This window comes from Colius striatus, chromosome 7 (assembly GCF_028858725.1).
Source record: "Colius striatus isolate bColStr4 chromosome 7, bColStr4.1.hap1, whole genome shotgun sequence".
NCBI lineage: Eukaryota > Metazoa > Chordata > Aves > Coliiformes > Coliidae > Colius > Colius striatus.
In genome coordinates, this window is record NC_084765.1 from 28,485,521 (window position 1) to 28,510,981 (window position 25,461).

A 25,461-nucleotide genomic window follows, 5' to 3' on the forward strand; every position below is an offset into this window, starting at 1 on the left:
AAATGTTAATACATTATTCAGTACAAGGCATTCCTTTAGACTTCAGAATATTTACTCATAATCATTTACATACATATAGCAAGTCAAAGTACTGAAAGCCTAGAAATCACATCACCAACTGCTCACAGAAAAGACTTGCAATTAAAGCAGTCAGTAGTTCAGGCTACACACTCATACAGTCCACTATCTTATCTTCCAAATCTATGATGTCTGGATTCACAAGGAAGCTACACGCCCTTGTCTCTTTCCTGGTATTTCTAACATGGAGGCTTCTCCCATGACACAGCTTTTCCAGGATAATGTTGTACCATATGTATGGGCTCACCATATAGTGAAAATATTTTTATTAATTAATTTTATTCTGATTTAATGTATGGGAAATGTACAGTGTTGAAGATACTGCATTCATAATCTATAGTATCAGATAAATTGAGATCAATGTGGTTAATAGGTGCAAAGCTACGTCTTCCGTCAACCTGCTACTATGGCTCCGCTCTGCTTTATTGCATGATTTTTGTTTTGTTCCGTCAAAATCAACTATAATAAGCCAATAATGAAGGAATGCTTAGTTCCAATGTCTGGTGACTTACATGCTTTTTCTGAAAAGCAATCCATCTATCCCCTCCTGGGAACACCTTCATATCACTGCTTCCAAACTCAACAGCTCTCAGGAACACTGACTTGATTTTTGCTCACACAGCTCCTTCAACTGCTTTGATGCTCCTCTGAGCATATAATTTGCAAGCCCACCAGGCTACTTTCAAGTGGCAGTAAGCACATTATTACCTATTCCTTATGACAGTCTCCACCTTATTAATTAAACTCCTTTCTCTCCTCGCCCAGAGAAATACTTTGCAGGTGTTTATCTTAGCGAGCATGGTGTGTAAAACCCAGTTTGCACAGGTACTTTTTTCTCAAACATGTTTATGGAACTGGCTTTCCTAACTATGACACATGAACCTTATCTAATACACAAAAAAATATGCTGAACTGGAAAATATGTATTTTTTACAAGACAGAACTTCATAAATTTTAGTTTAAGCTTTCAGTGCTTGCTTCTCCTGAGGATGACTTTGTGAATTTAATCTCTACAGCTTGGTTGTTTGATATTTAAGTAATCATTAAAAAGTAGATTAAATCCTTCTTCCAATTGGTGTGCATCTTTTGCTGCTTCATTCTTTGTGCAAGCATCCGAAATATTTACCTCTGCTGTAACAACAGGATTTTTTTTTCCTCCACAAAGTTTTTGTTAGACCTTCCCCATGAGAACCCAGCTATATACATTCTATCAGCTTCAGCCTACATTAGAGCTGCTTTTGGTAGTGTGTTTTGGGTCTACATCTGCATATTCCAAACCACTTTTCATTGGGTGTCAGGCATTTTCAACAGCTCATTGAAGCATTTGAATTCAGGATGAAATCATTAAGTAATCATCTGACAATTCTTCTGGCAGTAAAAAGCATTGGCTTAAATTACCTATGGGTACCTCAGAAAACTTTAATGGTTCTGGCACTTTGCCTAGAAACTTCTGAAACTAAATACTTTCATATGGATTCCATTCATGAGTAATCTTTTCCTGAATTCTCATCCTGCAAGTGCTGCATCCAATATTTTAAAACAAAGCTCTGGGGAGAGGTTGCAGGAAGGAGTGCAAAAGAATAAATTTAGATTTATGGATCTAGAAAAAAGACAATAAAGTCACCCTGACTCACATCAACATAGCAACCAGCTACATAGATATCTGTGACCAGTACGTGAATAGCTAGTTAGCAAATACTGCATCTCCAGACTTTAAGGAGCTGTGAATTGTTACCAAGACATTTTGAAGATGTTTTCTTATTTTCTACAGCGAATGAAAAACACAGTAAGGACTCATAAAATGAGCTCTTTAAATGCTAATTTTGTATTACATGTAAAATTCTTTCTATATTAACAAGTAAAGAGTCACAAGAGGTCCTCATGGTCCTTTACAGGGATGTTGCTGTCTATTATGACTGGTCATCTTATTTACTAATTGCTCATCTATTCAAATTAGGGCAATACAATGCATTTCTTATTTGTTCAATTTAAATTTTCCCTTTGTCCTCAAATAACAGGTTAGATTTAGGTTTTAATTAGTTTCTATGCTCTCATGAGACTTAAAAAGGGGGCCACAAATCAGCCCAGATACATCTTCTCTTGCAAAAAGGGTCAGCTGATTCGACAATCAGTTTGTTTTTCATAGTGCATGAGAAACCAATCTCTCTCAAATTATTCATGTAAATTTCTTCCACACAAAAGTACATTTAAAAGCAACATAAATACTTAATAAAAAACAAAGTACTAAAGAGTAAGTTAACATGCTAGTATAGTGAGCACATACCTTCTAGTAAAATCTATCTCTCCACTTGAAAACAAAAACCAAAACCCCCTGAAGTGTATTTTTCTTTTGTTAAGACTAAACATTCTTAAAAATCAGGTCATTTATTTTGGTGAGCATATTAGTTTTACAGAAAGCTTAGAACTATTGTGAGAATGGGGAGCAATGAGAAACGTATCCAGCCTTTTTCTATTCACTCCCCCTCCCTCAGGCTCTATGCAGCAGTTGGGAGTGTACTACAACCCTTCACTGACCTTGGTACAGATTTTCTGGCTTTGTTCTTCCCTGCACAGCAAAAATCCAGACCTGAAGCTGAAATCTTCCAGTAGCTGCCTCTGTATGGCTATTTACAGAGAGTGCAGCACAGTTAGGTCACACAGTACTCATTATTTCATCTCTTCTTCATTTTTTAGGTCACACTGATTCAATTTCAGACCCATAAAACTTTTTTTCCCCCCTGTAATTTTATTTTCTTTGTCTAGTCCTTTCTACCTGGGACCCTACTTGCAGCATACAAAAATGGATGCTACCTAACTTCAAACCACACCAGGCAAACAACACCGTGGCAACATGCATTAACTTTTTCAAAAAACTATGAAAGAGGTATTTATACCAAGGACTTTGAATGCATCAAAAGTATTTGCAGTTCTACTCTCTATATACTGTCACTAGAAATTCAGAAACAAACCAAATGCTAAGTATCCTTCTAATATAGGAAACGAATTTCCTACTTGCAGTGGGCACAAACCACTATCTATTTTTTAATTCTTTTAGGATTTTTTTTCTTTTTAAATAAAGAAAACATATTTGGGGTTTTTTTTCCCCTTAACCATGTCACAAATAGAAGCATGCAAGGACTAAAATAGAGGCATTATTACTAATTTAGCAAAATCCTAATCTTTATGAGTCAGTGTGTATGCATACCTGTACTGATCACATGTCAAAACCTGGTATATGATCTTTGGACGGATAAAACAAAACAAATGACATTTCTAGTATTAACTGCATTAGAACCCCAGAAGCATCAACAAAACATTCAAAAGCTTTCAAATGTTTCTTAATCTTCTTTTCTAAAACCACTGTCTACAGTTTGCACCTAATGGTGCTTATCCAGGATTACAAAGCCCAGAACAGAACAAACCATTATAATAAAAATGATCCTCACCAATCATTTACCTGAGAGAGTCAAGCAAATCTTCCAAGTGACATACAAATCACATACAAGTTTTTACCTAAACAAGTGTTAAGTTAGATTTAACTTAGCAGAAAAAAATAGTTCAGTCCCTAGGAGCAGATAATTAGTACTCAACTGTACTGATACAATAATCAGAAACTAAAATACTTCCTGTGAAATGTGTTGTTAAATAGGTATTTCCAACAGCTCAAGAGATGGGGAACTTTCTCTAACAGACAACACCATTCCAGTGACAGAACACCAGGAAAGTATTTTTCCCTTTTATGCTGCCTAGGCAAGAAACATGACAGCAGCCAATAGGGTTATCTTACAGGTCAAAAGGTAATATGAATCCTGAAACAAACTCTTCTAAATTTCAGTCCTTCACAGCTGTCTCTAAGATATGGGTTACTTGGTTAAGTTTTGATACCTTTGATGGGAAAAAGATGCTCAACTACAAAGGCTAATTATCATCTAAGGATTGTTCCTAAAAATTCAGAAGGGAAGAGAGTTATTGCCATAGCTGCAGCTAGGGTGTTTTTCCAAGTCAATTACACGCATTGGAATAGGTGTAGAGCAATCACAACTGAACTTCTAGAGTCTTTAATGTTGCTCTTACCAAGAGAAACACATGAAAGAATCATGGACTATGGGGTTTTTTGTTGTTTGGGTTTTTTTTTAACTTGACTATCTGAACTTTGCTATTTTCTGGTAATTGAGAATACCCATAATCTTACCACATGGTTGAAATAACATTAAACATTTAACATACTGAAGCACAAGAGACAGTTTACCAGTATTTTCAGCTAGCTTCAATATTTTGCTAACCTGTGAACAGCTGAGCCACAGGAGATAAATGTACCTCTCAACAGAACTGCTACACACTAACATCTGCCGACCTCACCTCTGAGGTTGAGAGCCACTGTGCTATAAAATGAATGTTACACAACTAGATATATGCAAACAGGATACAAACAACATAGTCCATACTGAGTGACGCTATTAGGTTTAGTGCCAAACTACAAGTTAGCATAGGTTAATAAATCCATTTAGACTCTTCATTATAATTTTTTCTCATTCTAGCCTCCAAAGACATATATCGCATTCTGCATTAGATAGCTGAGATGCTATGAGATAGAAAAGTTGTTGTTGATCTGCATAGTAGTAGAAGACAAACTTAGGCAGTGAAAAATTGGTAAATCAGTTTGCTAAATTAAATATTCAAGCTACTTTACCCATTTTCATAGTTTTCTGAAATATTCATTGCATTTTCATCTTGTAACTTTTTCGTAAGAGTCTCTCCACTCTTAGGCATGCTGACAAACAGTCCAAAGCTGGTCATAAATATGCTGAAGAACTGTGTGGGTCGGGCATAAATAAGCTACTTGGACAACTGAAGAAACCAATGGTAACTGGTTATTTGTTAAAAAAAATCAACACGTAATACGAGAGGAGGAGACTACAGCTACAAAAGCTATTTCTTTCTGATTTTAACATGCTTGAAATGTCGCAGTGCCTGTGAGCTGCTTACTGTTAAACTTTCCTTTTAATTCAGTTTTCTTTAATTATCCATGAGAAGAATTTTAATGAGTGTACAATGCTTTAAAATGCAAATCTTTTCATTTGCCAAGATTTCGAACAAATTAGTTCACAGAAGTTGAAGCAATTCTAATTTTATTAACTCTAGTTTCAAAAAAAGAACATTCAATGAAGTTATTTTCTTAAAGAAAATGTGGATTAATTACATTAGGAAATGCCTTCAAGTCAATTATACCTACAAAACCCAGTACTTCAACAGCCAAGCGCCTCCTCCAGCATCACGACTACACTAGCATTTCATCAACTTCACCAAACCAAGCCTATCATCTACTGCTGAACTTTCTACACATGACTAAACAAATTACTTCCCAGGATGTAAGAAAGTCTAGTTTAGCTACTTCTGCTACTTATACACTGGTAAACAAAAAAGACCAGAGAACAGCTCAAGCTACCCATTGTGAGCACTTTCCTGGGATGGTTTTGGTCTGTGCAATCTGGCTTTTCTCTAAGCCAGGGGATAACTCAGGCCAGAGGTTGTTACTAGGAGATGACGTTAATGACTACCCTGTCTGGAGGATAAAGAGAGAGATGCGGGCTGTGTCGTGCCATTTGCCTTCAGAGCCAGAGAACACAACCTAGAATGTTTCATATAGTGGTACAAAGATAGCCATAGTGATTAGGAAAATATAAGAGCAGTAAACATGTAACTTGATAGCAAGATGTGAATTTCATTCCAGAGTATCTTTCACCATATCCAAATGCCTAATTGTAGATAATGCAACTTGAAATAAAAGGAAAGGAAAACAAACATTGTAAATGAGGTTACCAACTTATGTAGACTTCAGCAACAAATTATCTTCATCTTACATGGTTTTTATACGCTACAGTTCACATGATGCTGTGGTCCTTTTTGCACCTGCATCTATCTGCATGCAACTTCTACAAGACTGCAGTAGACTCAGGTGGAATTTTTGCAATGGGATGAGACGCTTTTTCCAGCTAGAGGTTAAAATTTCTGGGCATTGACAGGCTCACAAAGCTACAAAGGGAATTAAGAGGCAATGTACTGTTCAGATCCTTTGCTCTATAATAATGACTGGTATATTTCAGGAATTTGTCACTGATACTTGAAGTTACTATAAACTTCCAGTGTCCTAACACTAATAGAAACATTACAGAAGCAAAACAAAGCAATGTTGTTACTAAGGTCAGTAACCAACAGAACCTCAGCATGCAGATCAGCCTCAGCGTGGGTGGAGTGTATGGCACCTCTTCTGGTCTGGGACAGGATATTTCAGGTTTCATTCACAATGCTGCTATGGCAACATGAAACTACCCCTAGCTGTGTACTCCGTCATTTCTTCACTTGTAAGGCAAGAGTGTTTTGCCATATAATGTTTACTTCTTTAAAACAAATAGAGGAGTATACTAATTCTGGATGCTCCTTCCTGATTATCCCTGTTAGTTTAAGCAGGTTGATGATCGATGTAACAAAACAACTCTGTGGGACTGGCACTTTAAAAAAAAAAAATCATGTAACTGGTAACAAACATCTTGGTGTAAACCAATGCTTTCTGGTACAAGCATGATACTCCTATAGTTACTCTGAACTTCCAGCACTGAGTCTAAAAACAATAACAAACCACCCAACAACAACCAGCAAAACATCTAATACCCTTACAGCTTTGTTACATTTATTTATAAATATAGCCCTATTTCTACTCTTTTTCCATTATTTCAAAACAGTCATCTTAAGGCCTAGAACTTTTTCAACTTGCTACTAATTGTAGCCCTTTGCCTTCTATGTCACTGAACGGCTGATAACTGCATTTACTGTAATTATATACAGCCTTCATGGACAATACATTCATACATGTTTGGGGTTTTTTTCCAGTGTCTTGTAAAATCAAAGTTTTGATTTTGGCCTCTAAAACATCTTAGCTAAAATAAAAACATAATCAGCTCCACATTTACTCTTAAATGAGCGCAGTTCACAGGGTTTACGCAAAATTCTAAACCTTCAAATATTACTGTGGCTAAGCCTCCATTAAGTCTTGGTAAACATGTGCGTGTCAAGCCACACCTTAACAACCAACAAATTCATACTAGCTTGGGCCAAGGAGTTGATGCTGAGGACAGATTCCATTACAAAACGCCACAGGCAAGCAACATCTTTAAACTCACATACACTTCTTACACTATCTATCCTTAGCTATGTCTCACCATACTGCAGAATTGAAGAGCATTTATCCATCCTCAAATCAGCATCTCTACGCAAAACCAACAAGGTTACTACTATTGCAGTCTCCATGTGATGCAGTCCATCGCACAAAACTCTTAGCTGTCCACAAGTATAATTAGCTGCAGGTATTATATTTTACAAAGTTTCCAGTAGTAATCTTTCTGTAAAAAAAGTTTTCTCTTATTGACACATGCCACAGCAGCAGGAATTTAATTTTGCTTACCTAAACAATGCCTCCTGATTTCTAGGTAATTGTTCCACAACAATGTAAAGAAAACTATAGTTTAGTTTGTGCAACGATTCTGCAATCTGAGTACCAATAACAAAAGCATGTTAGATTTTCCTGTAACTACCAGTTTGCACTCATTAAGGAAGAGAATGCTAATGAAAAAAAAAAAAAGTAGCTGTAGACACACATCTAGAGAAAGAGGCAGCTGTTTCTGGGCAACTGAGAGGCAAAACATGATGTCAGATCAAAACAACAGTTAGTTTGAGGACAAGCACATCTAGAAACAATTTTGCTGCTTCCTACTGAGGAAAACATTGGTTTAGTCTCAAAGTAAGTAGCTTGCTTTTTCATGTTTACCTACAAGTGTTCATTTATGTTGCTGTATTTGCAGTCATTTTCCACAGGCCTTAAGCAGTTTGAGATGCCCAGCCTTGAACCCATCAAAATCATACTATGAAAACGGGTTCATCTTTCTCCTGTATTACAACAAATTAAAATTACTACAGATCGTTGCATTTGAATTAAAACAAGGCCTCAGAAAACCTAAAGATGCTAGTCACTCACTACACCATGCCATCATAGATATACCTTTTCTCACAGATACAGATCTTCTACTTTCCATCAGAGGCAAAACAGATTTCCTAAGAGTATGTTTCTATACTAAACATCCTTTTCAGATATTAGGTATGGTGAAAATAACCTAGTACCATTACACCATTACACTGTTATACTTAAAATAGCCTTTTTAAAGTAAATTTTCAATAAATCTAAAAATCACAGGTTAAAAAAATTATTTAAAGGGTGTTCTCTTAACAGCTTTGTAGAAATTGTGATACCTGTTCAGGTTTTGATGCTGAAAGTATCCAGTTCAATACCAAGGAAAATCTGTTGTGATTCTATTTTCTTTCACCTTCCAGAGGTCCAACTAAAGCAAATTTAGTGTGACTGAAAACTGACAAAAGTTTCAAACCCCCATATTATTTTTTTTTCCCTGAGTGTTTGTAATGAAAGTTATTCTTGGAACTTATTTATAAAGAAAAATCAAGGCTACTGCAAGACACTGCAGCTGCAGTTTAGCAGACTGCACTCTATCTCTGTCTCCAAGATGCTGCTTCCAACAATAGCTTTGCAGTTTAGAAAGCAGGATTAATGAAAAATGGTAATATGGCCAGATAAAAGTCAGAAATGCAAACGAGTATGTCATACAGCAAAGATTAAAAGGTAAGTGTACAGTTCTTCAGCATATAAAGATACTGTGTGCTCCAAAGGCCAGGTGGAAGGCAGTGTTTTGATTCTTGTGCTATTTAGTAGGAATACCTACTTCAGAGGTATAGGCAGAGTCCTTTGGCGGCTAAATGAAATGGGCAGTAGGATCTAATTATTCCCCACTCCCAGTCCAGTCCTGCCTAATTGCAGAAAATGAAAATTCTCTGCTTGTTTCCCTGTTTACACCTGCAAATTTCATACTGTGCAAGTAAAAAGTGACAAGGTGATTCATATTACATGCAGAGCTAGGGAAACAAAGGGAAAGAATAGCACAATAGATCAGCTATCCACTTGAGAAATGGGTAAGTAACTGCTAGTTAGGAGTGCTCATAGACTTAAGGAGGCAAGATGTGTAGCAAAAGAAATAGAACTGAGCATATAAACACTTATCACCAGGTTGGTTGAATAAAGGAGCCACTTCTGTAATTGCTGAGAAATGTCTACGTGTCTGAAGGCTGTCATCACATTTATTACTAATTCAGACAAATTAGATGAGTAAAATTAGCTGCTGAGGATTCCAACTCTGTTCCATAAATAGAGGATTGATAAATAGGAAATGTGTTGCTTCAGGCAGCTACAGGACTACTGTATTCCCCCCAAGTACCAGGATAACTGCAGTTCTCACATGAGATTAATGCAGTAGATGCAGATAATACAGATGGTTTGATCTCCTTCCTCTTTTTCTGATCTAAAACACTAGCCTTTACTACTTTTCTCACTAATTCTTTGGATAAATTCAAGAGTCTGGTTGTACCAGCTGGAACCAAAGATAGCTCCAACTGGAACCTGACAGCTCCCTCTAATAAAATTAAGCAGGAGGCTGAATCCTCTTCAACAAAGAGCCATACTAGAAAAGTTTCTGGCTACTACTAACAACTGTTATTAGCAAAAAAACCCACGAGTCTGAGTTGACATTATATTTATCAATACCTACATCTACCTACATGAGGGTTTTACTCACAGAAATTAGATACTGTCCACATACATACTATAATTGATCTTTGAAACTCAATTCTCAGTGAAAACTTTAAAAGCCTGTCATCTGTTGAGGCATTCAGCTACTACAAGCCTACTAACAGGTTTATAACGTCTTCTTAATTAGGAATATTAATTCCAGGACTATAAGATTACAGCTAACTTATCTTTAAGGTGAAGACCAGTCCTATTTTTTCCCTTAAAAACTGATACTGATATCGTACAAGTTTACAGAGTAATTTACTCCTCCCCCAGGCGCGGCGCGGCCCGGCCCGGCCTAGCCGGCTCCCGCCGCCTCACAGCGTGTCCCCGCCCTACGCACCCGCCCGCGCGCCGGCGGCTGGGCAGAGGCTCCACCCGCTGCACGTCCCGCCGGTGGCGTCAGGCGCGGGAATTCTAGACCGTTCCAAGGCCGTGACGTAGGGCGGCGTCATTCCAGAAGATTCGGCCGGTGGCCATATAAAACCCGCGGAAGAGGCGGGGCAGCGCTGAGCGGCGAGCGGACGTAGGGACCGGGCTGGTGGCGGCGGTGAGCGCGGCTCCGTGGGTCTTTGCGGGGTGGGGTGGGCCGCTGCCGGGCGCGGCGGAAGGAGGGGAGGGTCCGCTCTGGGGCGCGCGCCGCGGGCAGCAGCGTGACGGGAGCTGAGTAACGCGGAGCGTCCTTTAGCAGGGCACCATGGTGAAGGAGACGGAGTACTACGATATTCTGCAGGTGAAACCCAATGCTTCCTCCGAGGAGATCAAGCGCGCCTACCGCAAGTTGGCCCTGAAGTATCACCCTGATAAGAACCCGAGCGAGGGCGAGCGGGTACGCGGGAGCTGGGCTGGGATGGGCCGGGCCGGGGCCGGTGGGCCGCCCGCGCTGAGGCGGCAGCGCTCTCGGCGCTGGGCAGGCCCTGCTGGCGGGGGGGGCGCGGGGCCGCGGCGGGCCGGGCTGTGCCTGCGCCGGCCGGGCTTACTGCAGGCGCCTCGGGGCCTTAAGATGGGCGGCTGTGTCAGAAGCTGCAAAGGCCTGTAGTGGATCCATCTGCCAGCACTGCTCTGCATGCTTGGGCTATACTGGATGGATTTGTGAAAAGGATGAGTTTTCGTCAGAGAAAATGCTAATGCAGATGTGCAAGGTAATTACCAGAGGAAATAGTGTGGCTACACGTGAGGGGACTCTACAAGAAAACCATTGGATGTGTTGAGACCCCCTCAGCTCCCTGTGATGCCCAGGAGGATAAATGAGCACTACAATCGAAGAAGTAGAAAAATAGGATTATTTATCTAAAAGCTGGTCTGGCCATTACATGGAAATGAAAGTTCCTTTTTTGTTTTTTTCCATGTAGTACACTAATTGAGAAGACTCAAGTTAGTTAAGTACTAACAGTCAAATGTAACCTTTCCTGCTGTTATTTTTGGCCTGCTTTTTTACTTTTGCTGGTTCACTTGGTCATAAGTCATGTTTAAAATGTAAGTAGTCATTTCAATAATAGTAAATGATGTTTTAAAACTGACTTAATCATCTTAATAGTAGGAGGCTCTTGATAGCTATTCTTAAAAAAACCCTTTTTGATTGAAGAAGTGAATGCTTTGATTTGCATCTAAGTCCTTCTGTTGGCAATGAGTAAGCAGGACCAGTGTCCTGTCACTTGTGTCTCTGGTTTAGTTCTAGCTGGATATAGCAGCTCAGCAGGCATGAAGGATCACTGTATAGCTCTGGAACGGCTAACACTGCTGTGGCCATTGGGTGCCTGTGGACCTCCAAGACTTGGAGATAACATCAGATCCCTTTCAAAATGGCTATTAGAGGTGTAGTGTTGCAACTATGACAGTCATAAAAAATGCAGTTTGTGAATGTGTGTAAATTGGATGTGACTTTCAAATAAGCACACTTTTACCATGGGAGGAGGGAGGAGGGAGAAAAGAGTTGGTTTTCCTGAACAAAAGTGCACTGGTCTAATACACATTTTATATAGAGAGCTTCCCTCTGAAAAAAGTAGTGGCTCAATCTGAAGATAGAGTTGCATATAAGAGAGTTACTTTTCCTCCTGGTTGTAGTTGTTCAGAGCTTCTTTTTTCTTTTTAGTTTAAACTCATATCCCAGGCATATGAAGTTCTGTCGGACCCAAAGAAAAGGGACCTCTATGACCAGGGTGGGGAGCAGGCTATTAAAGAAGGAGGCCTGAGTGGCGGCAGCTTCTCTTCACCCATGGACATCTTTGACATGTTCTTTGGTGGTGGAGGCCGAATGAATAGAGAGAGAAGAGGTACACAGTTCTAAACAAGTTCTAGTAACTCTGAACCATGCACTTAAAATAAAACACCTGTGCTATGGTACTGCTGTTTTGATAAGTGCACATAGTGCAGATATTAATAGCAACAGTAGAGCAAGTAAACTATGATTATTTATTTTAGTTATTCTAGCATTAAGATTCTAATAAGTAGATGACCTGATGTAGCTATAGCATCTTTCTGATGAGTTGTGTGTATTTTTTTTGTTGATGTGGGTGATCTGTAGGGGAGGGGGTAACATCAGTGAGTTAGAGTAGTTGAATTAAGTAAGACCTGTTCCAAGTTAACTTTTTTTGAGATCTATACCTCACTTGCTCATATTTTGGGCAACTTGCTTCAAAGGACACCATCAACTTAAACTCTTAATTAAATCTCGTGAAAATAGTTGTGAGAAATTACCTGAAACCAAGTGTATAGTGCTGCCAAAACCACAGTACCATTGTCTTTTTCCATGCCCAATGTCTGTTCAGGGTGCAAGTAGTATCTTGCTGTAAATAAAGTCTTTGAAATTATGCTAAGAAATGTCACCAAAATTTACAGATAGGCGTAATAGCAACTTTTAAATTGACTAGATCTGAAGCTGGTAGTGTCCTTGCATCTTGCTGTTTCAGTTAGGCTTGTAAAAATCAGGGTAGAACCAGGAATAGGAAGGCTTTGATGATGCTTAATTACAGCTAAACTTCTATGTTCTGACATAAGTGGGTGCACCTTAGTGGAAGCTGATGGAACTGCACACGCTTTTAACGGGGCTGAACTGTGTTCAATGTTTGGAATGAACTTTACATTTCTTCAGTGAGACTATGCATGTGTGAACAAGTATAGAAGCCTTTATTAAAATTCTTGTCTGTACAACAGCTGATCCATAGTTTATCTTTCTCTTTTTAAAGGCAAGAATGTTGTGCACCAGTTAGGTGTATCTCTTGAAGACTTATATAATGGTATTACAAGGAAACTGGCACTGCAAAAGAATGTTATTTGTGGGAAGTGTGAAGGTAAAAAAAGTAGTGGCTTCAAACCTCTCATTTCTTAAGGGTTTGGTTTTGTTTTGTTTTTCTAAGAACAGGGGAAGGGGAGGCTGGAAATAAAGTTTGTGGGTTAATTATTTTTGTTTTTCTTTCTCCCTCCCCCCAAGTGTTTCAGGGTATTCAGTTCTTATTTATGCTTGTCCCAGAATAAACCTCTCAAACGTAATGAGGTAAAGTTTTTGTTCGAATGGCAGACTTAAGGATACCCAAATCAAAAACACCTTAATCTGGAACCTTAATGAACTTTTTTTAATTGCTGTGGGTAGAAGTCTGCCTGGTGTTACCCAACTTGTTTTGTGGCCATTGAGTATCCATAATGACTAGTCTTCTTTGAGGTAAATCTTAATGAGGTCTTGTATCTTAGTCTTCTATTAAGTACTTAAGAAGCAGATTCTTTCCAAAAGTATTAATGGAATGTCCATGTCTTGAGGTCACAATTCTCATTCCTTGAAAAACAAAATGTGTTGGAAGGTGGGGCAGAAGTTAATAAAATAAGCTGTGCATAGAAAGCAACTGGCTTCTGCTTGTAAAAACTTTAAAACTTATGGGGCATGTTTTGTAGTGGAAACTAAATTCCAATTGGAAATGCATGACTGAACTACTCTTAAGTTGCCCTAAAAGAAACCAATGAGTTCCAGCCTGATTACTGTAAAGGAACTTTACTTTTTTTTGAGACTGAGATCAGATTTAACTTTTTTGTCAAAGGTTATGGCGGAAAGAGAGGGGCAATAGAAAAATGCCCTGTGTGTAAAGGAAGAGGCATGCAAGTTCTGGTTCAGCAGATTGGACCTGGTATGGTCCAACAAATACAAACCATGTGTCCAGAATGCAAAGGCCAAGGTGAAAGAATAAATCCGAAGGACAGGTGTGACAACTGCAATGGCTGTAAGGTCGTAAGAGAGAAAAAGATCATAGAAGTTCATGTTGATAAAGGTAAGAACTGTCAATTTGTTATGTGTCCCTAATCATAGTCTATGGTTCTGCAGAGAATAAATGGATGTCTTTTTTTCTAGGTATGAAAGATGGTCAGAAGATAGTATTTCATGGAGAAGGTGACCAGGATCCCGATCTGGAGCCTGGTGATGTTATCATTGTGCTGGATCAAAAGGATCACAACGTCTTTCAGAGACGAGGGCATGATTTAATCACAAAAATGAGAATTCAACTGTCGGAGGCTTTATGTGGTTTCAGAAAGACTATTGAAACTCTGGATAACAGGGTTCTTGTTATAACATCTAGGCCAGGTAGGTCTTTTGAGTAGTGATGCTGCATGAACTGCTTGCCTCTTTCATTGTACATGGACTTGGGTGTTTTGGTGGGTTTGGTTGTTTTTGTTTTTTGTTTTTTTTTCTTTAACCAGTTGCTGCCACAGATGCAAACTACACTCACAGACATTTAATTTACTTGGTCTTTTTCTTTCTTGTTCCTCCTTCCAAATATTAAGTGCAGAATTAAAGCTTTCAAATGCTTCTTAATGAGCTTCAGCCTCAGTTGGTGGATAGTCACCCAGAGGCCAGGAACTTTACCAGATTATCTGCTAATTCAGCCTGAAGGCTGTCCTAAGAGAAACTGATCTCTTACTGTAGAGGAAATAGCCTAAATGGCCTTCTGTATAGCTTGATTTTAGTACTTTTCAGCCTGCAGCCTTTCTTGAGCTGCTGTCTCACTTAGATGCTGTTAGAACACTGCTTGTGTGTAGCCCTGCTTTTCATGGTTATGAAATTTCTGCCACATATGCTTATGTACAGCTCTTGCCTCCATGTAGGTGAAGTCATAAAACATGGTGACCTAAAGTGTGTCTACAATGAAGGGATGCCTGTTTACAAGTCTCCAATGGACAAAGGCAGCTTAATTATACAATTTTTGGTAAGTTGACTTCTTTCCTGGAGCAAATACCTGTGTTGGCGTCAGGAATAACTATTCATTAAAGATACTATGACATTGTAGGTCCAGTTCCCAGAGCACTACTGGCTCCCAAGGGAGAAACTGTGTCTGCTGGAGGCTCTGCTTCCTCCACGAGAAAGTGTTGTGGTTTCAGATGAGATGGATCAGGTAGACCTTGAAGATTTTGATCCAAGTGAGCAAACCTACCGTAATAGTGGAGGAGAGGCTTATGAAGAAGACGAAGAGGGTCCAAGAACAGGAGTACAATGTCAGACATCTTAAAGCAAGGTGGAATGGATGTCATCTAAATGTAAGTTTTCACAATGAAAACTGCATGGCTGTAATAGCCACTGCTTGTGGTTTTTGTGTTCAGCAAATTGAGTTGCTGCGCTGTCAGTTATCACCTTTTGTAACTAATTTATATTGTGTTCTGGTAGTCTTTACATAAAGCAAGTGTCACACAGCTGAGAACCAACTGAGTTGGTATATGTTTTCCTTTGCTGGGAAGGTTCTCTATGTATTTCATGTATGCTATTTATAGATGACTTTGGCAATATTGCTAGAGGCTAAGTGGAGTGTCTTATGTAAATACTTTCATACTGGAGAACTACTTTCATAGAATAAAACATAGCAGAAATAACTTCTAATAAATGCAACTCTTAACATTTTACTGTGTTTATCTTTGTTCTTCCTCTGATACTCTAGAACCCCCTTCATTTAAGTAAGTTACTCTAAGCTCAGATTCCTTTCTAGATAGTCTATTCTAGGTATTTGAGTCTAGACAGTTCTATTCAGCTGTTAACTTCAGCACTAGTACTTGTCTCATTTTGTGTTTCAAAAGCATTTTCTGCATACTAGCACTCTACCATGTGCTCTTTTTGTTTGTAGCATTCCTGTAGTGTAATTTAGGGTTAGAAGATAGCCACCTACTGTGTAATTTGCTTCCAACTAAAATTACAATCTTTCAGAAGCTCAAGCTCTAGCTTTCAGCCTTCTAGGCATTATGTACTTGAGCCTTTACTAAGCCAAATACACCAAACTCACAGGTGTTCGTATACGGCTGTTGGTTTACAGCATGACCAGCTACTGCTGTAGAATGATCACATAAAAGCTTTTTCTAGTACAGTTTGTATTAAGTCCAGATTGGAAACAACTAGCTCCCTCTTCAGTGAAACTAAACATGATAAATGAGCTCCCTGTCACCAAACAATTGCTGGAACAGGTGTTCAACTTAAATGACCCTATTGCACTGCCTGGGACACCACCCTGATGAGTGCAGGCTCTGATTTCCCTTGCTGACAACATGTAGCAGCAGTCACTTTTCCTTTTGCTAAAATAAGCTGCTGTGAGCCTCAGTTGATGCTTTCCAGCTCCAGTCTATTTATTTATAAAGGCAGAGGAGATTAAGTGAGCAGTTACTTCTCTTCTGAGTACATTTTTCCAAAATACACTTTTCCAAGGATTAAGTACAAGTTACTTACAGCTGGAGCTTTTATTTTTAAAAAAGTAAAGCTTTCTCTCATGCTAAACAAAATCAAAATTACATATAAACATAGATGATTTTACATAGGACAGTAGTATTCCTAAAAACTGGTAGAAGAGTTAACCAAAGGGTCTCAGCCAAGATACTTAAACTGGACAGTCGTAAATATGAATTTCTTGGTCATCTCCAACAGATACAATTTTTGATCCACTTTCATTGTATTTCACTCCCCAGACCTGCAAATAAAATGTACACAATATCAACAGGAGACAGGAAAAAACCAAAACCCTCATTGTCAGACCTGTCATATTTACTGACTACAACAAGCAGAAGAAGGAGGATTACTCAGGATCACCTTCTTGGAGCTGGTCCAATTCTGACTTGCTTTAATAGCAGATGAGGCTGATGAACCAGAGTAAGACACTGCCATCTAGTAGCCTCACAGTTCCTTTGTATTGCCCTCTTGCTGCTAATTGATTACACAATCTAAAAATACTGGAAAAAGGCTGACAAGTACTTGTCCCAGTCTACATAAATCTAATGTTTTCACTCTTGCCCATCCTGTCTGACCTTCCTGAAAAGAGTATTTTACAGTGCTTTCAGGAAGAGAAGTATTTTTCATGCAGACTGATACATGATGACATGTGAAAGAATGATCCAGTTTATGCTTCTGTTAATTAAAGAGAACCCTACACTTAGCCAAGTGCAAAACTTCTCAACACTCTGGTCATTCCTCTGAGTTGACTTAAAACAGTTACATAAATTCTTTAATAACTCACATCTCCATCAGGGTGACAGCAGGAAAAAGGATACTCGGCAGATTCACATAGGATTGTAGAATGGGTGTATTAACAACAGCGTGTTCTGGGGAACCTTGTACACTGTTTTGCAATAATACCTAAAAACCAGTCTTCCCAAGAGCTGACAGATATCTGCCTTCCACAAATTTAGATTACATACAACTAAATATTGGAAATCCAATCCTGCTTATACTTCAATACTAAAAAAACCCATAGCTGTATGTAACTGAAAAGGTTAGCAGCAAAAAAGTACTATGGAAAGAGTCCACCAAGAAAAATCTCTATTTCCTTTGCCAAGTCTTCCTCTATAATCCATTAAAAAAACCCCACCTTGTTCTATTTAACACCTAACATTTGAAAATGAAGAGTAACTTAGTAGATACCTAACTTCATCTTCCCTCACAGGTAGCTATCACTGATTAAAAAAAAAGACAAGAACACAGGGTATTACAGACATTTGAGGATGAAAAAGTCCTAGGTTTCAATGGTGTGTTCAGGCACCATGTTGGGTAATTCCATCCTTTTAGATAAATATTTCTCCTCCCTTACACGTGCATATGCTGTGTATGTGACAGGAAAAAGACCAGACAAAACCACAATCTGTTAAGAATCCCTTTGCTCACTCAGGATTGGCCTTATTTGGACACAAAAAATGTAATTACTTGGAAGTGATCAATCTACATGCTTGGAGTATTAGTTCAATATTAATTGCCATATAATCATGAACAAGCAAGCTGAAGTCCTACCCTGAAGCTACAGCACCAAACTGAAGCATAAATGTGCACAACAACACAACTGAAGTTGTGTGAAGACAGTGACCTAGATAAGAGTGATAGTGGACATACCTGATCTTGGTGGTCAAAGAAAGTGTGAACACAAGTTCTTGTTCCAGCATCCCAGACTTTAACACTTTTATCAGATGAACTGAAAAAAAATAGTATGGACCAATGTTTAAATTAATAGATTAACGATAGTTTAGTACGAAGCTTCAAAGATATAATACAAGACATAAGAATCCTTCCTTCACCATACAGGGAGGAAGTAGGGAAGGAGTGCATCTTCCACCAGGTTCCAGTTACTTTCAAAATACTTTTACTGCCCCAGTATCTGAAACATGAAAATGAAGACTCCCATTTTAGCCCGAAAATTCTTTGAAGCAAGTTCTTTGTTTAAAGAAACTCCTGTTAAATATACTTGGTCCTCAAACTGCCTGAGCTGTTTTAAGAGTTAACATTAAAGTTCAACTAGATTAATCTTATATATATTAGGTTGTACTTTTTAATTCAACAGCAATTTTTTCAGCTATCTAGAGTCAAATTACCCTTCAGATTACATGTTCCTCACTTGTAAGGAACTACACTGCAGTGGGGTGACTTACATGATGAAGTACTATTCACTACAATGGGTACCACATCACGGATTGTCTCTAGAGTCTTTAATTGTAATTACATTATTCCATTATAGATTCTGTTGCCATTTGTACACATTTACTTTTGATGATCCTTTATAACTATACATTGTTTTTCAGTGAGCATAAACAAGTTAAAAATCTGCAATACCTGGAAACAAAGTGAGTATCGTCAGGACAAAATGCTACATTTAATACCCAGGATCCATGACCACTTAAGGTGCCTGCCAGGTTTGCATGCTGCCTGTGGAAAGAACAAATTTTAACATTTGGGTTGTTAATTCCAGTGAAAAAGGAACAGGAATATAGTTAGTGCAGTCAGGAATGGTTCAACAAGGTCATGGAAGGTGACTACTGTATATTTTATTCCTCCAAGCTGAAGTGGTGTTACAACAGACTGTTCTTCCATTTCAAGTGGTTAACATAAAAAAAGAAGTCACTAAGAAGACACGTCACATTGGTGGATCAAAGTCTTCACCATGAAGACATCAATATAATGCAGGTTTAGGGGAGTGAAGATCACCGAAGCACTATGCCCTCCTCCCTACAGTCTTGTAAGTTTTTGCATAGTGTAACGGAAGCAGGTCATAAATATAATTTCTTAGGTACAGAGTTTAAGATGAGCAAACACACACGACAGATAATACAAAACAATTAGCTTGTCCCATACAGTGAAAGTATATTTTTTTTCAAGTTAAGGCTGTCATCCACCTTCAAAAACCATCTTTTAAAAACATCCATCTTTAAAAAACTACCTAAGGGTGTAATACTTTACTATTTATTACAAGAAACCACCAAAAGCTAAAGGGAATAATAAAAAGCAGAGGATTTGATATTTTTACAGTACCAGCCTCTGTGAATAGTTATTTTTCTGTTAGCATGTCTTGCAAGTAACAACTTACACATCATAGATTTTGATGTAGCCATCATCTGAAGCAGTTACAAGTAACTGAGAATCTGGAGAAAACGTCAGTGAACGAATTGGCATTGCATGACCTGAAATTCAAAGTTATATATGGCTTAGAATGTAGCTATTCCTCTTAAAACAACAGTGCTTAAGAAGCTACACCAGAACAGTATTCCTCATTAAAGTATCCTCCAATGAGCCTTTCTCTTTATACCCCTACAGGCTTCTTCACATAACATAAAACAGACACACAGGAATTCTAAACTTTGAATATTAAAAGCATATCCACTGCCACACAAAAGTAGTCTACTTTTTCAGATGCAGATCTTTATTAGCCATCAACTAGACAGAAAAAAATGAACATTAGAAGCCCATTTATCTGTCAGAAAAATGCACATTTACAGCATAAAACTGTAGGTTACTTTTTAAACCAGGTATAAATTGCTATAAAACCAACAGCATAGCAAAAAAAAAAAAAATCATAGGTATGGCAGCACACATTTGGCTTAGTTTTCAGTCCCTTGTACTGCACAGCAATACAAGGAGGAACTGGAACTTAAGTCAGCATTACTGACTACATCTGAGACAGGCAGTTACGATGCAATCCTGAGTTTACAGTTTGCCTCTAATATTTTAAGTGGATTAATTTACAGCACAATAAAGAACTAAATATTGTCTAATGGACAGAAACGTCAACTCATTTATGCCATAGCTGTTGTATCTTGTTCTGAGTTCTGCTATATCCGTCAGTTTTGTTGAGGGATGAAGCTAGAACTTGGGAACTGCAAATACACAAACCTTCTAGCGTATGCAGAAGTTTTCCAGTTGCAATATCAAAAATATTGATAATGCCATCTATTGCTCCACTGGCTAAGTATTTTCCATCTGGACTCTGTAATAAAACACAAACAATATGCATCTAACAACTGTATGCATTTATGCTATGTAACTCGGACATTTTTTCTATAGTAGCTAGCAACAGGACAAGGGGTAATGGGATGAAGCTGGAACACAAAAAGTTCCACTTAAACATAAGAAAAAACTATTTCCCTGTGAGGGTGAGGGAGCAGTGGAACAGGCTGCCCAGAGGGGTTGTGTTGTCTCCTTCCTTGGATGTCTTCAAGACCTGCCTGGACATGTTCCTATGCGACCTCATCTAGGTGACCGTGCTTCTGCAGGGGGTTGGACTAGATGATCTCTAAAGGTCCCTTCCAACCCCTACTATTCTATGATTCTTTGATTCTCTTCACAACTTTTCACAAATACCATCTATGCAAGATACCTGGGCTCCAAAAATCCTGAGGACTTCAGCTGACTTATTCACAATATGCATATAAGGAAGATCAAAAGTATATTTTTCATATGTGCAAGGGGGGGAATGTCACTATCAAATGGAACTATCAAAGTATGGCTCTCAGTATTATTGAGAGATAAACTGATAGATGGAAACAAAAAGATCTGGTTTACAACATATTACAACAAGAGCAATTTCACATAAGAAATTACCAACTGAGCTTCTTACATATGCAATGCTAAGGATGAACTTCCCTCTTGTGTCCAGAGAATATTCTTTCTTTCCAGTTTCAACACCAAAAATATTTACTTTTCCCACATGACTTCCTGTTGCAAGGTACTGGGAATCGGGTGAAAAAGCCAGGGACCATGCATCAACTGTATTAAAAAGAAAAAAAATTAGCTGAATACTGTTTCTAGTTCGTATTCAACTATGTCAGCCCTGTACGCATCTGTTTAGATATTTAACCCCCTAGCTATTCTTTAAACTCTACTACATAATCTTGAGAAATGCATTCAAGCTCATGGAAGTTAACTTCCTTCTATGTAATGAATGGAGCATAGCTTGAGCTGCTTATTTCTGTTTAGTGAAAGGTTACATTTTCAAATAAGACCTTGAGCTTATTACATCCTGCTGTAACATTAAATTTAGAATTTAAGACTTATGAGTTAAGTCTAAATCCTTATTTTTCTCCTGATACCAAAAAATATTAAATCAGTAAAAGAATGGAACACAATCTAGCAAAACACAAAAGATATAGGAGAAATGCAGATAGACAAATGGAACATTGATCAACATTCCTTGCAATAGAATTTTTAAAACCATACCTTTTTATAGCAATACAAGATTAATATTAGTTCCCTAAAACACTGTAAGATTGTTCTTATGTAAAAAAACAGATGTAAAATTATCTGACACTCCTTTGAGGTCATGAAATCACTACCATTTTTGCAAACAAAGATTTTAAAACAAAATCCTAGTCATCTCATATACCCTAATTATACACTGTACAGTATTTACTATCTAGAGTCAGTATACTTCTTTAGCAGAGACTGTTTAACACTGCTATCTTACCAGGACCAGCATCTATTGACTTGATTTGTTTGCCAGTTTCTAAATCCCAAAGGCGAATGTGGGCATCGAGGGAGCTGGATGCTGCAATGGAGCCTGTGTGGCTGATATCCACAGATACCACGCCCAGCTGGTGACCCTCCAAAGTCCATTGTAGATCCAATTTTTCATCATTCCTTTTGTTCACAGGAAAGAAAAGTCTAGTTATGAATAGCTGAGGGTACATAATGGAGTTGCTCTCTACGTGAGGGAGCAATTAATTGTATCAAACCATGCCTGTGGGGATGAGGGGCAGACTGAGTGCTGAGGGAGCTGGCTGATGTGATTGCTAAGCCTCTCTCCATCATTTTTGAACAACCATGGAAGACAGGTGAGGTGCCTGAGGACTGGAGAAAGGCCAATGTCACTCCAGTCTTCAAAAAAGGCAGGAAGGACGACCCAGGAAACTACAGGCCGGTCAGCCTCACCTCCATCCCTGGAAAAGTGATAGAACAACTCATCCTGAATGCCATCACTAAACACGTGAAGGTTATCGGGGGAAGACAACATGGATTCACCAAGGGGAAATCCTGTTTGACAGCCTTCTATGAGCGCATAACTGGCTGGCAAGATGAGGTGAGAGCAGCAGATGTCATCTACCTTGACTTCAGCAAGGTTTTTGACACTGTCTCCCATAACATCCTCATCAGAAAGCTCAGGCAGTGTGGCTTGGATGAGTGGACAGTGAAGTGGATCGAGAGCTGGTTGAATGACAGGGCCCAGAGGGTGGTGATCAATGGCACAGCATCGAGTTGGAGGCCTGTGGCCAGGTAAGTTCCACAGGGATCGATTCTGGGGCCAGTCTTGTTCAACATCTTCATCAACAACCTGGATGAGGGGACAAAGTGTACCCTCAGCAAGTTGGCTGATGACACCAAACTGGGAGGATGCTGTGCTGCCATTCAGCAGGATCTTGACCGGCTTGGGAGGTGGGCAGGGAGGAACCTCATGAGGTTCAACAAGGACAAGTGCAGAGTCCTGCACCTGGGGAGGAACAATCCCACGCACCAGTACAGGCTGGGGATTGACCTGCTGGAGAACAGCTCTGCAGAGAGAGACCTGAGAGTCCTGGTTGATGATAAGCTAACCATGAGCCGGTAATGTGCCCTTGTGGCCAAGGCCAACGGCATCCTGGGACCCATCAAGAAGAGTCTAGCCAGCAGGTAGAGGGAGGTTCTGCTCCCCCTCTACTCTGCCCTGGTGAGGCCTCATCTGGAGTCCTGTGTCCAGTTCTGGGCTCCTCGGCTCAAAAGGGACGGAGAACTTCTGGAGAGAGTCCAGTACAGGGACACCAAGATGATCTGGGACTGGAACATCTTTCTTATGAGGAAATGGGGCTGTTTAGTCTACAGAAGAGGAGACTGAAGGGAGATCTTATTACCATGTACAAATCTCTAAATGGTGGGTGTCAGGAGGTTGGGACATCCCTTTTTTCTATCATAGCTAGTAACAGGTCAAGGGGTGATGGGATGAAGCTGGAACACAAAGAGTTCCACTTAAATATAAGAAAAGACTATTTTACTGTTCAGGTGAGGGAGCCCTGGCACAGGCTGCCCAGAGGGATTGTGGAGTCTCCTTCCTTGGAGGTCTTCAGGACCTGCCTGGACATGTTCCTATGCGACCTGATCTAGGTGAACCTGCTTCTGCAGGGGGGTTGGACTAGATGATCTCTAAAGGTCCCTTCCAACCCTACCATTCTATGATTCTATAACCCATCTCCAACCTCAAGCAAAACAGACAAAGAAGGCAACCCACATTCTTCCATTTTGTTCAGCAAAAGGGGAATTCAGCTTCACTCATGAAATGTGTAAATTGCTTTCTGTACTTAAGCGAAAGAACTGACAAATCATTTGCCATATTTCTGCAAAGCATGTACTTCACCTTAAATTTATAAGTATTCCCATTGAAATGTCCATTACACATCCACATAGCTGACTTCATCTGTCAGCACAGCATGAAACACAATGACTGACATTTCTGTAATCACCACAACAGAGCTACTAATGTCATTAAAGTGAAGCACAGACTTAAACACTGTTTTGGCTAAGAGACAGAACAATTTCTTTGCAAAAGCACACTTCAGTGTCACTTGTATGAAGATTAGAAAAAGAGAGGGAGGTGTAATTTCTTCTTACTCTATTTACATGTCCTTTTTATAGTATATGTGCTTCCAATGCATTGTCTCATTAAAAGTTGCCCTTCTGACTCTTTGACTTAGAAGTTAATCAAGTTGTACTATTCTCTGGCAGATGACATGTAAAACTTGATGTGCATTTTCAAAAGGGTTCACATTCCTCAAAAATTATAGCACATCAGAATGCAACCACTCCAACACAAAGCATGCACCAATGAAGATCAGCTTCTTCAAGAGCTGTTCTGCGTGCCTGGCTACTGCTTCCCTGATGTAACTTCTAACATCCCTGCAGATTATAGAAATTCAGGCTGCTCTATCTCCATAATAACAACCTCCCAAGCTTAAAGCTGGTTAATACAGAGCATTTCACTTACCACTTCCAGACTTTCACTAGATCATCCAAAGAACCAGAGATCACTGTTTCAGAACCATCTTTTTTATTTTTTCCCCAGGCAACTGACCAAATGGCATCATCATGAGCTAAATGGAAATATAAGCATAGTAATTAAAAATTAAGTGGTTTCCTTTGATGGAAGACAACTCAGTTTTAGTAATACTAAAACTGCTGATTGTAATGTTGTCAACAGACTCCTTGCTCCTCAGGTCTATCAGTACTCTGAGAGACTTATCACTGTTTTCACTGTTTCAAAACACGTCACCAAGGTCACCGTTGACAAAACATTGCTCTTTTCGAATTATTCAGACTTATATTTATTTTATAAACATAATTCATCTCATCTCACAAGTGTATCTGCCATTATCGGTTTTATATCATCCAACACCAATATTATTTAATACACGTTAGTGTTTTCTCACCTTGCTCTTGCTTGAAGAGAATACCGTACTAGAAAGAAAAAATATTATGTATGAGCAGCTAAAAAAAAAATACCAAGCTAGCAATTAGTTTAATTAATGCTGTGTTTTTATTTACCTGTGTGGTCATGTCTTTACGGAAGCAATCTTAACAGGAATGCACTGGAAAGAGATAACACGTTAAGTTCAGCAATAAGGCTGCCTCAGAAACACTGTTCCGGAAGACAGCCCGGCAGCCACCAGAGTAAGGCCCGAGGGAAACGCCGCCTTTTCGCCACCGTCCGCTCACAGGCCGACAACCGCCCGCCGCGCACTGGCCCAGCACCCCCGTCGTGGCCTGGCCTGGCCTCCCCTCGGCAGCCTTACCTCTCCCTCGCGGTACCGTGCCGTGCTGGACCCAGAGCTCCCTGCCCACAGAGCGCTCTGCCCAGCGCCACCGCCGCCGTCGCACCGTGATGACGCGCCGCTCCCCGCAGCGCTTCGGCCCGCCACAGCGGCAGGGAGGGGCTCGGCCTCGCGCTCTCCTGCCGCCGTGTGGCAGA

General features: G+C 39.4%; 3 protein-coding genes across 7 annotated transcripts in view; 1 reads left to right on the plus strand and 2 right to left on the minus strand.

The window, feature by feature from the left end:
- The window catches only part of ACSBG1 (acyl-CoA synthetase bubblegum family member 1), a 35,333-nt gene extending 30,485 nt beyond the window's left edge, over positions 1–4,848 (minus strand). The window contains exon 1 of the mRNA XM_061999559.1: positions 4,769–4,848. Coding sequence (XP_061855543.1) covers positions 4,769–4,848 — 80 coding nt within the window. The remainder of the gene's footprint in view (positions 1–4,768) is intronic.
- Positions 4,849–10,207: 5,359 nt separating this feature from the next.
- Positions 10,208–15,638, plus strand: DNAJA4 (DnaJ heat shock protein family (Hsp40) member A4). 4 transcript variants are annotated; one of them, XM_062000115.1, is made up of 8 exons: positions 10,208–10,313; positions 10,452–10,592; positions 11,856–12,036; positions 12,949–13,053; positions 13,792–14,019; positions 14,100–14,330; positions 14,852–14,952; positions 15,034–15,638. In XM_062000115.1, the coding sequence occupies exons 2-8, from the start codon at positions 10,461–10,463 to the stop codon at positions 15,250–15,252; spliced, it is 1,197 nt and encodes a 398-aa protein (XP_061856099.1). In that variant the 5' UTR covers positions 10,208–10,313; positions 10,452–10,460; the 3' UTR covers positions 15,253–15,638. The 4 variants fall into 4 exon arrangements, with proteins under 4 accessions (XP_061856099.1, XP_061856100.1, XP_061856101.1 ...); XM_062000116.1 differs by having other exon boundaries at positions 10,211–10,313; positions 10,455–10,592; XM_062000117.1 differs by lacking the exons at positions 10,208–10,313; positions 11,856–12,036 and having other exon boundaries at positions 10,504–10,592.
- Positions 15,639–16,447: 809 nt separating this feature from the next.
- Positions 16,448–25,461, minus strand: SKIC8 (SKI8 subunit of superkiller complex). 2 transcript variants are annotated; one of them, XM_062000120.1, is made up of 11 exons: positions 25,286–25,461; positions 25,038–25,081; positions 24,923–24,950; positions 24,481–24,586; positions 21,937–22,109; positions 21,091–21,239; positions 20,367–20,460; positions 19,564–19,657; positions 18,813–18,905; positions 18,099–18,177; positions 16,448–16,689 (listed from the first exon to the last, which is right to left on the minus strand). In XM_062000120.1, exons 2-11 carry the CDS (start codon positions 25,047–25,049, stop codon positions 16,600–16,602), a joined length of 918 nt encoding a protein of 305 aa, XP_061856104.1. In that variant the 5' UTR covers positions 25,050–25,081; positions 25,286–25,461; the 3' UTR covers positions 16,448–16,599. The 2 variants fall into 2 exon arrangements, with proteins under 2 accessions (XP_061856104.1, XP_061856105.1); XM_062000121.1 differs by lacking the exons at positions 24,481–24,586; positions 24,923–24,950; positions 25,038–25,081; positions 25,286–25,461 and adding an exon at positions 22,210–22,577.

Excerpts from the sequence above, each read along its gene's own strand:
- DNAJA4 (XM_062000115.1), top strand. The coding sequence starts at position 10,461 with ATGGTGAAGGAGACGGAGTACTACGATATTCTGCAGGTGAAACCCAAT. Across the intron at positions 12,037-12,948 it reads AATGAATAGAGAGAGAAGAG|GCAAGAATGTTGTGCACCAG; the intron begins GTACACAGTTCT and ends CTCTTTTTAAAG. Across the intron at positions 14,953-15,033 it reads GCTTAATTATACAATTTTTG|GTCCAGTTCCCAGAGCACTA; the intron begins GTAAGTTGACTT and ends ATGACATTGTAG.
- SKIC8 (XM_062000120.1), bottom strand. Across the intron at positions 22,110-24,480 it reads CTAGTGAAAGTCTGGAAGTG|GAATGATGAAAAATTGGATC; the intron begins GTAAGTGAAATG and ends TGTGAACAAAAG. Across the intron at positions 16,690-18,098 it reads TCTTTGACCACCAAGATCAG|GTCTGGGGAGTGAAATACAA; the intron begins GTATGTCCACTA and ends TTTTATTTGCAG.